Here is a 15,676-nt window from a genome sequence, read left to right as displayed (position 1 = left end):
AGACGGATACAACTTGATGAGTTGTATCAAAGAGATCCCCACTCTCAAAGGTGATAACTATATTGAGTGGAAGAAAAAGATAGACCTGGCCTTTATCTTGGCTGAGGTAGACTGAATAGTCACCACACCGTGTCCTACAGAGCCTGTGGCACCAGTGAGGGAGACAAACGAGGCTGATGCCGCTTGGGCAACCAGAGAGAGGGATTTTGCATCCCAAAGAATGTCTTATGATCTTGAGCATAGGAAGTGGATCACTGCCAACAATAAGTGTTTGACTGTGATAAAGAACATTATTGAGCCTGCAATTGTGGGCATAATCCCAGAGTATGACACCATCACCGAGTACCTCAAAAGAATAAAGAGTCAGTTCACTAGCTCTTCAAAGACATATGCTACCCAGCTGATAAAGCAGCTGGTGATAGAGAGGTACTCTGGTAATGGTGGTATTAGAGAGCACATACTGAGGATGAACAACTTGGCATCCAAGCTAAAACTAATGGATCTGGCTCTCAAGGATGAGTTCCTTATCCATCTGATTTTTGCTTTCTTACCAAAAAAGTTTGACACTTTTGTTGTCAACTACAACATACAGCCTGAGAAATAGGACATGGATAGGCTCATGGCTATGTGTGTGCAAGAGGAGGAGAGGATGAAAGCTGCCAATGGTGGCTCTATTAATTATCTAAAAGATAATAAGAAAAAGAATCCTAATGCCAACTTCTCCTTAAAGTCAAAGGGAAAGGGTCCCATGCTACATCAGCCTCAGCAAAACAAGTTTACAGTAGAGAAAGATCAATGTCTCTACTACAAGAAGACAAGACATTATAAGAAAGATTATCCCAATTAACTAAAGATGATCATGGCAAAGAAATGTGAGAACATTATTATGTTCATAAATGAATCCATGTATGTACAATATTCGAAATCTACTTGGTGGATTGACTCAGGTGCAACCATTCATGCTGCTAATTCTTTATAGGGATTCCGTTCGACGAGGACTACGCAAAGAAGCGAAAGACACATTAAAGTCGCAAATAGAGTCTGAGCAGAAGTTGAAGTCGTTGGTGATCTTTCTCTAGAGCTTGCTGATGGTTTCAACCTCATACTTAGAGATGTCCTTTATGTTCCCTCATTACAGAGGAACTTGATTAGTGTGTCATGTTTGGACAATGATGGTTATGATTGCTATTTTGAAAATGACAAATATAAGATAACATTTAATAATGCATGTGTTGGTCTTGCTATCTTACAAAATGAGCTTTATTTGTTATCACTACGTGATAATGTGAATGTTGTATGCGATGATGGGAACGTTGCGTGCGACAATGTGAATGTATCCTCGTCTATGGATGTAAACAGAAAACGAAAGAGAGCTCACGATGCGTTGTTGAAATTATGGCACTATCGTTTAGGCCATATTTTAAGGGAGAGAATAGAAAAACTAGTTAAGAATGATATTCTTCCTCCATTAGAGCTCTCAGATTTAGAACAATGCAGAGATTGCATAAAAGGAAAGTATGTAGAGAAAATTAAGAATGATGCCAAACAAAGCGTAGGAATTCTATAGGTTATTCCAACAGACATCTGTGGTCCATTTCCTATAAAGAGTGTGGATGGTTATAATTTGTTTATAACATTCACAGATAATTACTCCCGTTATGGCTATATTTATCCAATCAAAGAAAGAATAGAAGCATTAGATAAATTTAAGATATTTAAGGCAGAAGTTGAAAACTAACATAATTTAAAGATTAAGATAGTCAGTCTCGACCATGGGGGGGAGTACTACGGTTGGCATACCCCATATGGCTAAGTTTCTAGACCTTTTACAAGGTTCTTATAGGAGAATAGCATAGTAGCCCAGTATTCTACACCAGGCGAACCTCAGCAGAATGGAGTAGTTGAAAGACGCAATCGTACACTGATAGATATAGTGCGTAGTATGATAAGTTACTCTACCTTACCATTGAGCCTATGGATGGAGGCGTTAAAAACTGCCATTCATATTCTCAATAGAGTACCAAGTAAGTCGGTGCCCAAAACACCGTATGAGTTGTGGACAGAAAGAGTACCCTCACTAAACTACTTGCATGTGGGAGAGAGCCCTGCTGAGGCTAAAGTATTTAACCTGAATATTAGGAAGCTAGATCTCAAAATAGTGAGTTGTCACTTCATTGGCTACCTAGAAAAGTCAAAAGGTTTTCGTTTCTACTATCCAGATAGACATATAAAGTTTGTGGAAACAAGACACGTTGTCTTCCTAGAGGATGAAATGATGAGGGAGAGCATGGTAGCTCGAGAAATTAACCTTGAAGAGAAGCGGGTGTATGCACCCACTTCGATGATTCATGAGCCATTTTTCTCACTACCTGCTGTCGCTGCACCGACAATGCAAGACACTATGGTGCCAGCACCTATTGTTATCTCGCCTGTGGCAATAATGAATAATGATGAGGAACCTGTTCTTTAGGATCCTATAGAACCTATTGTCACAAATGAGGGGGACCAACAACAACCTCAAATAGAAGATGTGCCAAATGTGAAGGCCCCTAGAAGATCTTAAAGAGTTAGAAAATCAGATATTCCTGCTGATTATGAAGTGTACAACACTGAGAAATTTCAAATAGAGGATGATCCCACCTCATTTGAAGAAGCCATGAGAAGTGATCATTCATCAAAGTGGCTTGAGGCTATGGAAGATAAAATGAAATCAATGAATGCCAATAAAGTTTAGGATTTAGAGATAATTCTTAAAGGAGCCAGAACAATAGGCTGTAAATGGGTCTACAAAACAAAGCTTGACCCTCAAGGGAATATAGAGAGATATAAAGCCTGACTTATGGCAAAAGGCTTTACGCAAAGAGAAGGGATTAATTACAATGAGACCTTTTCTCCAGTCTCATGTAAGGATTTCTTCAGAATTATAATGGCATTAGTGGCACATTACGATCTAGAATTACATTAGATAGATGTAAAAATGATATTTCTTAATGAAGACTTAGAGGAAAATATTTACATGGCACAACCGAAAGGTTTTATCATGGAAGAAAAATAATGAATGGGATGCCGTCTAAAGAAATCCATTTATGGATTAAAATAAGCTTCAAGACAATGGTACTTAAAGTTTGATCAGACAAGAAAGAATTTTGGGTTTAAAAAGAATGTAGAGGACAATTGTGTATATACAAAGTTTAAGAATGGGAAGTTCATCTTTCTTGTCCTATATGTGGATGATATCTTACTTGCTAGTAGTGATGTCAGTCTACTATTGGAGACAAAGAAGTTTTTGTCCTTAAAATTTGATATGAAAGATCTTGGTGAAGCTTTGTTTGTTCTAGGGATCGAGATTCACCAAGATAGAAGTAAAGGGGTATTAGGACTGTCGCAAAAGGCATACATAGAGAAAATCTTAAAGAAATTTAGTATGCACAAATATAGTCCCTCACCTGCTCCTATAGTCAAGGACGACAGATATGGAGATTTTCAATGCCCTAGGAACCAATATGAGATCGATCAAATGAAAGCGGTTCTATATGCTTCAGCTGTCGAAAGCTTGCAATATGCTCAAGTATGCACGCACCCTGACTTGGCATTTGTTACCGGGTTACTTGATAGATTCTAGAGCAATTCTAGAATAGAACACTGGAAATTGGTAAAGAAAGTCTTGCGTTATTTGTAAGGAATGAAAGGCCTTATGATGATGTATAGAAGATCTGATTCACTTCATATAGTGGGATATTCAGATTCTGATTATGCGGGAGATGATAGAAAATCCACGTCTGGATATGTATTCACTCTCGCAAGGAGAGCTATTTCATGAAAAAGCTCAAAACAAACCATCACTACATCGTCCACACTGTATGCCGAGTTTGTAGCGTATTATGAGGCAACGGGGCAGGTGAACTGGCTAAAGAAGTTCATACCTGGTTTGAAGGTGGTTGACAACATCTATAGACCACTAAAGTTATACTACGATAATAATCCGGCAGTATAGTATGCTCACAACAATAAGTCAAGTGGTGCTGCCAAACACATTGACATAAAGTATTATGTTGTGAAAAATAAAGTCTGGGATCAAGTCATAAGTCTTGAGTATATAAGTACAGTAAAGATGCTCGTGGATCCGCTTACAAAAGGCTTACCACCCAACATGTTCAGAGAACATGTAGCCGGCATGGGTTTAAGGGAAAGCTTATAATTCCTAGACAAAAGAAGGCCCAAAGATAAGTATATATTTCAGAACAGAGTAGTGTGTTGTAGCTGTTAAATCTATCAGCAATAAACCGTGACGACGAGACATGCTCTATGCGCTAATCTATAATAGAATGAACAAAAGTAAATGATATGAAAGTAAAAGATGGAAAGAGATCAAGGGAGATATTGTTAGATTGATCTCTAACTTAACTGGACCCAACAGCCCAGTTGAGCCTTTGATTCGCGCCCTGATCGGGGGCGTCCAACCCACCATGGCTAGAGGGCCCCTATCACCCTACGCTATAAAAAGAGGTGGGGGCCGACGGCTCTTATTATGAGATTGACCTAAGCCGACCTCCCCACCGACAAACCTTAAACCCGATCTAAGTGAGGGGCGCAGCCAGTGACGGGAAGTACCTCCACCGCTACACTACGCCACCGTCGGCACCGCATCTCCGACCCGTTTTCCCCGACCGTCGCTGCTTGTGCGCAGACTATATCAACAAACCTGATGGTGGCCTCTGAACCCTCCTCCTCTGCTGTGTCAGGTTCAGTACCTTTCCCCTTCTCTCTCTATCTCTTTAGTTTTACAAGCACTAGAATGTACAACGTTTATTTTATCTCGAATAGAATCAGTCTATGGCTAGATCTATGATCCTAGTGTTCCTACAGTATTAACAGATGCAACTCTCGTTTGATGCCATTCGTCCACTCGCGAGCCTGGCCAATCGGATGTACGAAGGACGCGACATTGCCTCCCGAGCGACGTCGGCGGTGATGAGGATGCGGGATAGGTGCACGAGAGGTGTGAGGCCTACAAGGATGGTGCCGGTGCCTACGAGGGGGAGGTGCCGCTGGCCGCATGCGTGTGGTGTCCACCGCTGTGCCGAGCCGCCGCCGGAGCTTGTGCTGGCCACCATGGTGACGGAAGTGACGGACGGGAGTACGCCAGACTGACGAACGTACACGTAGCGAGTGCGCAACGCCTCAGGCCATGGCCTCGCTGGCATTGCTCTTCCACCACCGCTCGTTGTGCCTGGCCAGCCACCGCCGGTAGCTTCGCTTCGCGTCCAGCCGACCACTCACGCGTCGTGCCGCCCCACCAGAGCCTGTGCTAGCCACCATGGTGGCGGGAAGACAAGCGACGCGGCGTCGCTGGCCGTGAGGTTCGCCAACAACGGCCACCCGAGTCCGTGCCCAGCCAGCGACTGCAGCAGCGTCGCCACAGCCGACCTCGAAGGATTCACCGACCTTGGCTCCGCGCTCGTGTTCTGGGCCTGCACCTCCGCCTCCGCCACCTCTGTCCCCGCCTCTGGTCCTAGGGCCGCCGCTCCCGCCAGGAGCGTCTTCGCGCTCTACTGCGTGCCACGCTGGGGGCTCGAGTCCGTGTGCGGGCGCTGACCCGAGATGGAGGACGTCGCCCGCGTGCAGCCAAGCTTCTTTCATGTCTCGCTCTGGATGCTCCCCGGGGACATACTCATGTTCCTCGCCGCCGCCTACCAACCGCTCGATGGAATGCGAACAAGGAAGAGAAGGGAGGAAACGCCACCTATTCTCGAGATATATGAGGGTGACCACATCCATTTACGTCTCCTATCGAACACAATCTCTAGTCCAGGTCCATTTAGCAAAGGAACCAAACAAGTAGCTTTGCACCACTTCGGATAGACTCTGGCTACCCTAGGACAGGCCCATGGGCCAGGCCAGCTTCAGCCACGTTTTCAAACATGCTCCTAGTTTCTTAGCTAGACTTGGTTTCTTGTATCTCTCTTCATTAAATCATTTGCTACATCAGCAAATTACCTACGTGACAGTATAATTAATATCTATAGAAATTACTATAGTTTCTGTATTACGAGTGCTCTTAGGGAGAAAATGATATTTTCAGTGCTACTTTTTTTTTTCTTTTGAGACTTTTCAGTGCTACTCCTATATGAGGCGTTTGGCTGGTGCATTGAATAGTAGATTTTGATGGTTTTGGATGATTCAATAGTGTTATGTGAGAGAGAATAAGCTGAAACAAGCTGAAACAGGCCGGGAGTATACCAGCCGAACGTGTTGAATGTAATTATGGAAATCGTGCCTGTCAAACTGGCTCAAGTTTGACCGGTTTTATAGTAAATAGTATTAGTATTTATGTCTTCAAATAAATTTATTATAAAAATATATTGTGTAACTAATGTAATGGTATTTATTTTGTCTTATGGATCTGAGTACCTTTTTATATAATTTTAGTTAAATTTTAAACTCTTTGACTATGAGAATAGTGTTTTTTATCGGTGCAGTACAACAATAGTACTGCTAAAATGGCAAACGTGCCATACTTTCGATAATGTCCTGTGCTGCTAGTCTGCTCCTCGTGCTCCACTCCATGGCGTCCCAGCACGCGAGTCACCCCACCTCACCACAGAAAATCATCACTGCAATCGAAGCACCAGCACTTGCACAGACTTTAGCGCCCCACACCCGCGCTTCAACCCCGAACCTTAACCCATGGTCAAAACCCAACCCAACCCAACCCGGCAACCCCCAACGGCCCAACCCAACCAAAATACCACTCCAGAACGCAAAACCCACGCGGCCATGGCCACGCACAGTGGCGGATCCACAGGGGGCTGCCGAGGCTACAGCCCCAGCGAGCCTAATCTCTTCATAAATCATTATTATATAGTAGCAAATCATTATTAATCTTTAGTGTTAGCCTTAGATCTTCATTGTTTAGCCCCTCTTAATCGCCACCCTAGATCCGCCACTGGCCACGCATAAACGCCGCTTAAACCTCTCGTCGGTTCCCCGTACTCATTCCCCCACGCTCGCGTTCCTCCCGTGTGGCCGTGTCCCCTCCTCTCCCAGCAGTGGCACCGCCCGCCACCACCGCGCCATGGCCGCCTCCCACCACCTAATCCTCCTAGTCCTCTGCCTCACCGCCGCCGCGGCCTCCGCCCACAACATCACGGCCATCCTGGACGGGCGCTCCGAGTACACGCTGTACAACAGCTACCTCTCCGAGACCAAGGTGTGCGACGAGATCAACAGCCGGAGCTCGGTCACCGTCCTCGTCCTCACCAACGGCGCTATGTCCTCCCTCGTCGCCAACCTCTCCCTCGCCGACATCAAGAACGCGCTCCGCCTCCTCACCCTCCTCGACTACTTCGACGAGAAGAAGCTGCACTCCATCGGCTCCAGCTCCCAGCTCACCACCTCGCTCTACCAGACCACGGGCCAGGCCGCAGGCGACATGGGCCACGTCAACATCACCGACCTCCGCGGCGGCAAGGTCGCCTTTGCCTCCGCCGCGCCCGGCGCCAAGTTCCAGTCCACCTACACCAAGCGCGTCGCCGACTTCCCGTCCAACCTCTCCGTCCTCGAGGTCTCCGACCCCATCACCTTCCCTGGCCTCTTCGGCGCCCCGTCCGCCTCGTCCGCCAACCTCACCGACCTCCTCGAGAAGGCCGGGTGCAAGCAGTTCGCGCGCCTCATCGTCTCGTCCGGGGTGGTCAAGACGTACCAGGCCGCCATGGACAAGGCGCTCACCCTGTTCGCGCCCAACGACGACGCGTTCAAGGCCAAGGACCTGCCCGATCTGAGCAAGCTCACCAGCGCCGACCTCGTCGCGCTACTGCAGTACCACGCGCTGCCGCAGTACGCGCCCAAGGCGTCGCTCAAGGTCGCTAACGGCCGCATCCCGACCCTCGCCTCCACCGGCGCCGGGAAGTACGACCTCACCGTCGCCTCCAGCGGCGACGAAGTGTCGCTGGACACCGGCGTCGACAAGTCCCGCGTCGCGTCCACCGTGCTCGACGCCCCCCCGACGGTCATCCTCACGGTCGACAGCGTGCTGCTCCCGCACGTGATCTTCGGCGGCGCGCCGTCCCCCGCACCGGCGCCCGGACCGGTCGCCGACGTGCCCGCTTCGGCCCCTGCTCCCGAAGGCTCCGCACCGGCGCCCTCTCCCAAGGCCGCTGGCAAGAAGAAGAAGAAGAAGGCTAAGTTCCCTTCGCACTCCCCGCCCGCGCCACCGGCGGACTCGCCCGACATGTCCCCCGCCGACGCGCCAGCCGGTGACGCCGCGGACAAGGTCGAATCTAAGAAGAACGGCGCCGCCGCAGCGGCCGTTAGCTTCGCGGCCTCGGTGGCCTCTGTGGTCCTGGCCGCCGCGTTCCTCTTGTGAGCGAGCGGCAGGCGTGTTCGACGCCGAGCCCCCCGTAGTTTTCTACAAGATTCTGCGCGTGCATGTTGTGACGCGGCGAAATCTGTTGTTGCTCGTGAGTTTCTCGTGGGCTCCATTGATGATTTGATAATGCTCATCAGGTGTTTTGGTTAGTTGGTTTGTTGGAGGAATTCTAGGATTTGGTCCTCCAGTCCTCGGGTGCGGCTTTTGGTAGTATCATTCGATGTTGATTTGTTCTTGTTCTTCTTGCTGTGTTGTTCTGCAGTCCTCCAGTCCCCTCTTGGTGCATTCTACCTATCAGCGACTGCATTTCACATGATAACATCCAGCAGTTATCTCTTTTCTGAATCTTTTTTCCGAGGAGTTTTCTGAAGCTTCTTGCAAATGCTTTGATTCCTTCTACTTTAGCCGTATCATTCGTTGTGCCAATCGAACTAGGGATTCAGTCATTGCTGATTGAATGTAGTACTACGTACTACGTATGGACTATGAGAAAGAAGATGTGCGAAAATGGTGAACGGTATAGATTCAAGTGATTAAAACTTGGAGGCCCAGTCCAGTTCGTCGTCAAATATTCAAGCAATTTTTACCTCATGAACTCGTGGACTAAAGGGACACTGTTCAGGCTGGTTTTTACTGTTCATGGTTTTTTTAAGAGAAAAACCCGTTCCGGCCGAAAAAAAAATCCAGCCAGCCAAAAACAGGCAGGCCGAACAAGCTCGTATCGTATACGTGACCTTCATTTACTGCCCCTGGTGCATCATGTGGCTCTGCGCTGCGCCCTGGCACCGTGTACGTGACTACAAACGTATCGTATACGGAGTACTACCGTGTATACTAGCCACTCTTGCACTGTTGCACGCTCTCGGGAGCCGGGAGAGGATCGCATGGTGGCATGGCTGCATTTCTCGGTTTTCTCACGTTTTTGCCGATCTTTTTGGCTGGGGCTGGCCATGCTTTTGCCTTATTCGCTGGTTCGGCATGGCTCTGTTCGTCTGACACTGTTTTTTTTACACCAAATCAGTCTTACAGTGTTTCTCCTACAAATCAGCCCGCCTATTTGCATGGTCGTAAATAACCATAGATTATAAATCAGAACATTATTTTTTTTCCCACCAAATAAACTAATAGTAATAATTCACGATCGTTTCAGCCGAAGCCGAGCAGGCTGCCCATAATTGTTGTCGAACAGTCCCTCGGATCCTTTTGCTGCTCCGCTCCCGGGGGCGATAAAGCGGAGCGGTCGCTGGTTTTCTGTGACGATGGCGTAGTCCTACGGGCTACAGTATGTGGCAGAACTCTGCGATAGCAGCTCTGCGAGGCGCCACGCACCGGGGGGCAATTCCGTGATTTGGAAAAGTAGACAGTGGTTGCGCTGCACTTGCACAGCGTGTGTTCGTTCGTCGGTGACTCACTAGACCCCCCAGCAGCTCCTTAATACAACTCTCTAATAAAATTATAAAATGATACTATAATAAAGATTCAATACCATGCTTTCAAAAAAAAAACCAATACTATTTTTTGATTATCAAGGGAGATGTTTTTAAGCAGTAGATCTTTACGAATCTTGACCTCCTGACTTCTGAAACAGGTCAACGTGTTGAAATCCTGGAAGATCGGTGATTAAATAGTGCCGCAAGCGGCCCTAACAAAGTGTTGCATGTGCGAGACTGGGGACTCTTGTCAGCGTTTCAACAAGTTCAAAGACAATGGGATTATCATATGCAAATCTAAAGACAAACTCAGAAGAAGCAAGGACAGGTGGATGCAGAAGCAACCGGTGCCGGTCACGTGGAGATCGAGTCCTGCACAAGAAATTTTACACAAGCTGGTCCTGCAACCCGACCCCGAGGTACTCCGCACACAAGACACAACTCAGACGAAACATATTTCTTGAAGGGACGTGGCCGTCATGGGAGTGGGACTCGTGTGTGTGGTGTGGTTCAACATGACTGCGAAGAACCTAGAGTCTGTTGGTAACCGATGCGCCGCCGACGCTTACTGAACAATCTTAACTAATCACGTGGCCTAAATGCTCCCCACAGCTGACCAGTTTTTCTCCTGCAGGTCTGCAATACTGCAACCGCCAGGCTGTTCGTTTGGCTGTGGCTTGTCGTAAACGATCGTAAATTTCCAGCCAGAACAGTATTTTTCTCTCACACAAATCAGTCAGCAGTACTTCTTCACGAACCAGCAACGATACGAACCAGCCAACCGAAGAGGCTTCGCAATTTAGCAACTGTGTGTTCACTGTAAACGTGCAGCGGCTCGATCGTCTCGTGATGGATCCTGACTTTGTTCCTGAACTGTATGATGGATGGATCCTGAATTCCTGAAGCTATCGAGCGGTGACCCAGAATCACTGCATTTCGCATTCAGTAGTTTCGCAATGATGGGGAGGTAGAAAGGGAGAGCGTTGAGCGTTGCAGCACAGGCGAAACACAGAGACGCACCGCGCCACTGTCACTCAGCAGTGCTAAAGGATGGCAACGGGGATATACCGTCGGTATCGTCGGAACGTTCTCTTCCCCGCTACGGAGAATTCATCCCGTATCCATCCTCGTTAGCTGTCTCGGATATAGATTCTTACCTATCTCCGTATCCGTCGGGCATCGGTCGGGTAACAAATACCCGACGGGTACTGCATACCCGATAAACAAGGACACTTGGGGGTCGCAGCTTTGCAATCGAAGATGTTTCTTCTTCACCCAGGTACAAGTGTCGGAGTCTCAAAGATGCCGAGGAGAAGGGGCGATGTTGCGAGGAGGACAAGCAAAGATGGCAGAGAGACCGAACTGACTAAGCGAGGGGCGCGAGCTCTCGTGAGGCAGGCGTGCTTGTGCTGCTGGTGGAGATTGTGAGGAAAAATTGAACTAGGGTTCCTAGAACACACAAACTATATATATAATTGTTCAGATTTGGATTAAAATACCTATGTTGAGCTTCTTCGCATGACAGCTCAAATAGTAGGGTTCCCCGACGGGTAACGGGAACGGGTAAACAGGGAACGTTTCCGTACCCGCTATACCCGTCGGGGATGGATTATTGCTCATTTAGATACCCACGGATAAAGATATGATTCCATCCCCATCCCCTAATGGATCAAATACCCGTCGGGTAGTATCGGGGCCGTTGCCATCTTTGAGCAGTGCCGTTGGACACTTGGACTCCTCCATGATCACCGATCAGCGTGCGCGCTCACCACTGGCAAAATCAGTAGTGGTCGACTGATGGCAAGCTGGTGCTGGTTTGGGCAGCGGCAGAGAAGCTTTACCATGGATCGTGTGCGGGGCTGGAGTGGGAGAGAGATGATTGCCGGCTCGGAAAGGAGGCGCGATCCATAGAGCTGCTGCGGCCTTGTACCAGGTGAGAGTGAGACTGTGAGAGACTCTTTACAAAGATTCCCATGGGTGGAGCATGGATTTTTGCAGACGATTCGCTCCTTTGATTCCTTGGAATTCTCGTCCGATAGTGCAGCTGCTGAAAGCCTGTGTGATGCTGTGAATTGCTGATGCACTGTGTCATTATTCTGCTGGGTTTACGCTATCGTGGTCGTGGCTTCATGATTTTGCATTTCTGCTGCTCTTCGTTTCACTCCATCCAGGACCAGGACTCCAGGAGTATTCGACCACGAAAATGATCAGAAAGTAGAGGCTACTAGATGGCCCACTTGGAGGAGGTTAGTGCCCAGAGGCCAGAGCTGATGATGTTCTGTAAGCCGTGCAGTAGTCTATTTAAAGAGGCCCAAAAGTAGCGTGGTCCAGAGGTTTTTTCGGCCCATGTTGATGTCCTATACTTTATTATAGCGACTAATATAAGCCCAATGGTGAATTGTTTACGCGCGCTTCGGCCAGGCCCCGACTCACTTTTTGGTACGACAGGCAGTTCTCCAAGATTTTCTAAAAAAAAGGCTGTTCTCCAAGAACAAAGCTGAAAACTGACATAAAAATACAGGTGGCTGGCAGAAATTTAAGGCTTAACTGTCTAAATACCTTTTGTGACCATTGCCAATTCCTCCAATTCAGGAGAGACATGGATGGAGACAGAGCCTAGCCAACCGTGATCTGCTTCAGCTATACTACAGTCTGTTTATCTTAGATCCAACGATGTGCCGAGCTCTATTAGAAAGCACAGTGCCCAATCAAAGCACGTCTTGCAAAAGCATGGGAAGCTTGTGGCAATCGACATAGAAGTTGTCCTGCAATGCAATACTGCCACCAAAATCAACAATCCACAAAGGCACTATACATGCTAACACGTAAGGCATCTTCTGAACTTGCATAGCACGTCGGCATGCTACATGTACAGGAGCTAAACTCAGATTCTGTTTGTCTGAATACTGTCTGTAAACCGTTGAAGACTTGGCTGGACTTCAGTCCACGGTAAATGTTCCAAACCGATGTCTACCACATTGGATACGGGACAATTTTTTAATTTTTTATTTATTGATTGATCTGCCCAATTGTCCTGTTCGCTTGGCTGATAAGCCATGACTGAAAATACGGTTGGCTGATTTATTGTAAGAGAAAAATACTGTTCGTTGATCGAAAAAATACGGTTTATAAGCCAAGCAAACAGAGCGCCCGCTCCATTTTAGTGCCAGCCTGCTAGCTGCAAGAAATAAAAGAGCGCCAGAGACAGTGAGAGCGTTGGGCTCCATGGTGACATGCCGAGATAAAAAAAAGACATGCCGAGATCAGATCGAGGAGCCAATCACTCGTTCATTCTGAGCAAAACGATATATATATTTCTGAAATACATTGAGCATAACTATACATTCCGGGTCAAATTTGGTGCTGCTACTACTACAAGAAAAGATTATAGTACAAAATCTAATGTATGTAGCCCGTCAACTGGTACAAACTTCAACATTCACGGCGCCCAATCTCTAGCAGAGTCACGAGCATGCAATTCATCGTACACGGATTCATACTTTCTGATTCTGTTGTAATGAGTGTAAATTTACAGCTAGAGCCGGAGTAGCACAACTCGAGACTACGCGTAGTAATCTTTCGGGAGCGAGCAAAATTCCTCACACAAAGAATTTAGAAGGAAAAAACCTGTAAAAAAGAATGATCAATTTGCTCTGCTGCAGAAGCTAAGATCATGTCGTCCGCCATCTCGGGCGCTGCTCGGCGACCCGCCGCAGCATGCCGTCGACCATGACGTCCACGGCGTCCTTCATGCCGCCGCCGAGGCCCTCCCCATCCGCCGCGGAGTACAGCAGCCCCGGGATCATCTTCACCACGCGCTTCCGCATCAGCCGCACCCGCGACTCCGGGATTGCCGCCAGCACGCCGCGCACCGTAAGGTTCCCCGCGCGGAGCTGGTCGCGGTCGATGAACACGGACCACTCCCCCTCGCGCCCGTCCACGGGCAGGTACCACCCGTACTGCCGGTACGCGCTCCGCCGCCAGAACAGCACGGGGACGGCGCCCGCCACCAGGCAGTCGAACAGCGAGCGCCGCGTGAAGCTGTCCCCGCGTGGCTGCAGGCAGAACCTGGCGCCCATGAAGAGCTCCATGACGAGCGCGTTGTTCTTGATGCACCTGCCCTCGGCGCAGTCCAGCGCGCCGCAGGCGGCGGCCCCGGCCGCCTGGCACTCCTCCAGCAGCAGCGCGCGGAAGTCGCCCTTGATGGCCGACCGCGGCGCGCCGGCGAAGGCGAAGAGCCTGGGGCGCGGGCGCCGCGCAACGTAGCGCTGCCACGCGCGCACGTCGGCGGCGGTGCGCGGGTGGAACCCGGTCGGGTACGGGATACCGACGTCCATGCCGTCCCAGGGATCGCGCTCGATGACGAGGCGGGTGACGTTGGCCACCCCGGGCATGGTGAGGAAGCTGCCGCCCCACCCGGCGTCCGTCGTGCGGCGGAAGTCCCACGTGATGCGGCCCAGCGCGATGAAGTGGTCCCAGCCGTGGGACCGTCGGTACCACGGCTGCGCGTGGAGCCACGACAGCAGCGCGACGCAGTCCCTGTCCCTGTCGGCACCGGTGGCGTTGCCCGCCCACAGCCACAGGTGTCGGCCCACGGCGAGCCCCGCGTAGAATGGCACGAAGAACGCCGCGGCGCGCGCCGGGTCCGTCGTGCGGCAGCTGTGGGAGAGCAGGCGGCGGTGCACGATGTGCTCCAGCGCGAACTGGTCGGACGCGTACCACGACCCGAGCAGCTGCCGCGGCAGGAGCGACGACAGGTTGGTCCCGCCCGCAGGGAACCCGAGCCCGTCGTTGGCGAGGTAGGGGCACAGCGAGTACATCGGTGCCAGCGCGTCGCACATCCCGAGCAGGTCCTCGTTGAAGGCCGCGGGGAGGTCGTAGACGTACACGAGGCCGCCGCCGCAGCGCGAATCATTCTTGTCTCGGCGCATCGGCGCCGACGCCAGCACCGGCACGGCGGCGGCGGAGGCCGGGGCGGGAGGGGGGCGCACGGCGCGGAAAGCGAGGAAGACGAGGAGCTGAAGGGCGAAGAAGGCGAGCAGGAGGAGCACGACGAGCCGCGGGCGGCGGGCGGCCGGATTTGGATGCTCGGGGCGGACTAGCGCCATGAGCGCGGCAACGGGGGCGAGTCGATCCAGAGCTTAACTGGAGGGAGCCGGATCGCGCGTCGGCGTGGGTGGCGATTTGGTTGAGGCGATGCGCGTGGCAGGGCCCAGGAGCGCAACGGCGGCACGGGGACCAGAATGTGCGGCGTGCTAAGGCGGAGGCGCAGGATTGGTGGATGGAGATCGTGGTGCGGCGCTGGGGGGAGCGGACTGTTGTCTCTTGCCAGTAAACTAGTGCAGAAACGGGAAACAACAGCGGCGGCTTTCCGTCACGGTTTGTTCGGCGATGCCATGGACGGGAGAGGAGGAACGTGTGCTGCCTCGCGCTCTGCTGCGGCAGAACCGCCGAATAGACTTCAGATAGACTCCACAGCAGTCGCGTCGCCACGTAGTCTGCTGCGAACGTGAGACGGACTCGTGTGATTGAGCATTTGAGCGCAAGTTTACTCTGTGTTTTGAATTGTCGTGTATGCACATAACGGATCCGCAAGTAATCTGTAGCCTAGGCAAGCTTCCATGATCTTGTGGGTGACTCTCTCTTGCGTGTAGCAATACTTAGGGTCTCTTTGGATCTCATCCTAATTGTAATTTGTAGTCCGTAATTAAGGATTTTGAATTCTGGATAAAAAAGGGAAACTTTGAATCTCATTCTTATAGTGCCTGAAAATCTTCAAATAGTAGATTTAGAGTAGACAGTTTGACTATAATCTTATTGTCACTTTTTTTTTAAGATCCAAACAGGGTCTTAGAAATGAGAATAGGATGGATCAAGT

At 49.9% G+C, this 15,676-nt stretch overlaps 2 protein-coding genes across 2 annotated transcripts; one reads left to right on the top strand and one right to left on the bottom strand.

Annotated features, from left to right (window-relative positions):
* The first annotated feature begins 6,980 nt into the window (after nt 1-6,980).
* Nucleotides 6,981-8,738, top strand: LOC136493857 (fasciclin-like arabinogalactan protein 8). Its single transcript, XM_066489989.1, has one exon. It carries the CDS (start codon nt 7,076-7,078, stop codon nt 8,363-8,365), a length of 1,290 nt encoding a protein of 429 aa, XP_066346086.1. The 5' UTR covers nt 6,981-7,075; the 3' UTR covers nt 8,366-8,738.
* A 4,363-nt stretch (nt 8,739-13,101) lies between these two features.
* On the bottom strand, nt 13,102-15,344 carry LOC136493903 (xyloglucan galactosyltransferase XLT2-like). Its single transcript, XM_066490029.1, has one exon. The coding sequence runs from the start codon at nt 14,904-14,906 to the stop codon at nt 13,470-13,472; it is 1,437 nt and encodes a 478-aa protein (XP_066346126.1). The 5' UTR covers nt 14,907-15,344; the 3' UTR covers nt 13,102-13,469.
* Nucleotides 15,345-15,676: the final 332 nt, after the last annotated feature.

This window comes from Miscanthus floridulus, chromosome 11 (assembly GCF_019320115.1).
Source record: "Miscanthus floridulus cultivar M001 chromosome 11, ASM1932011v1, whole genome shotgun sequence".
Taxonomy (NCBI): Eukaryota; Viridiplantae; Streptophyta; class Magnoliopsida; order Poales; family Poaceae; genus Miscanthus; species Miscanthus floridulus.
This window is presented reverse-complemented; position numbering and strand designations above follow the sequence as displayed.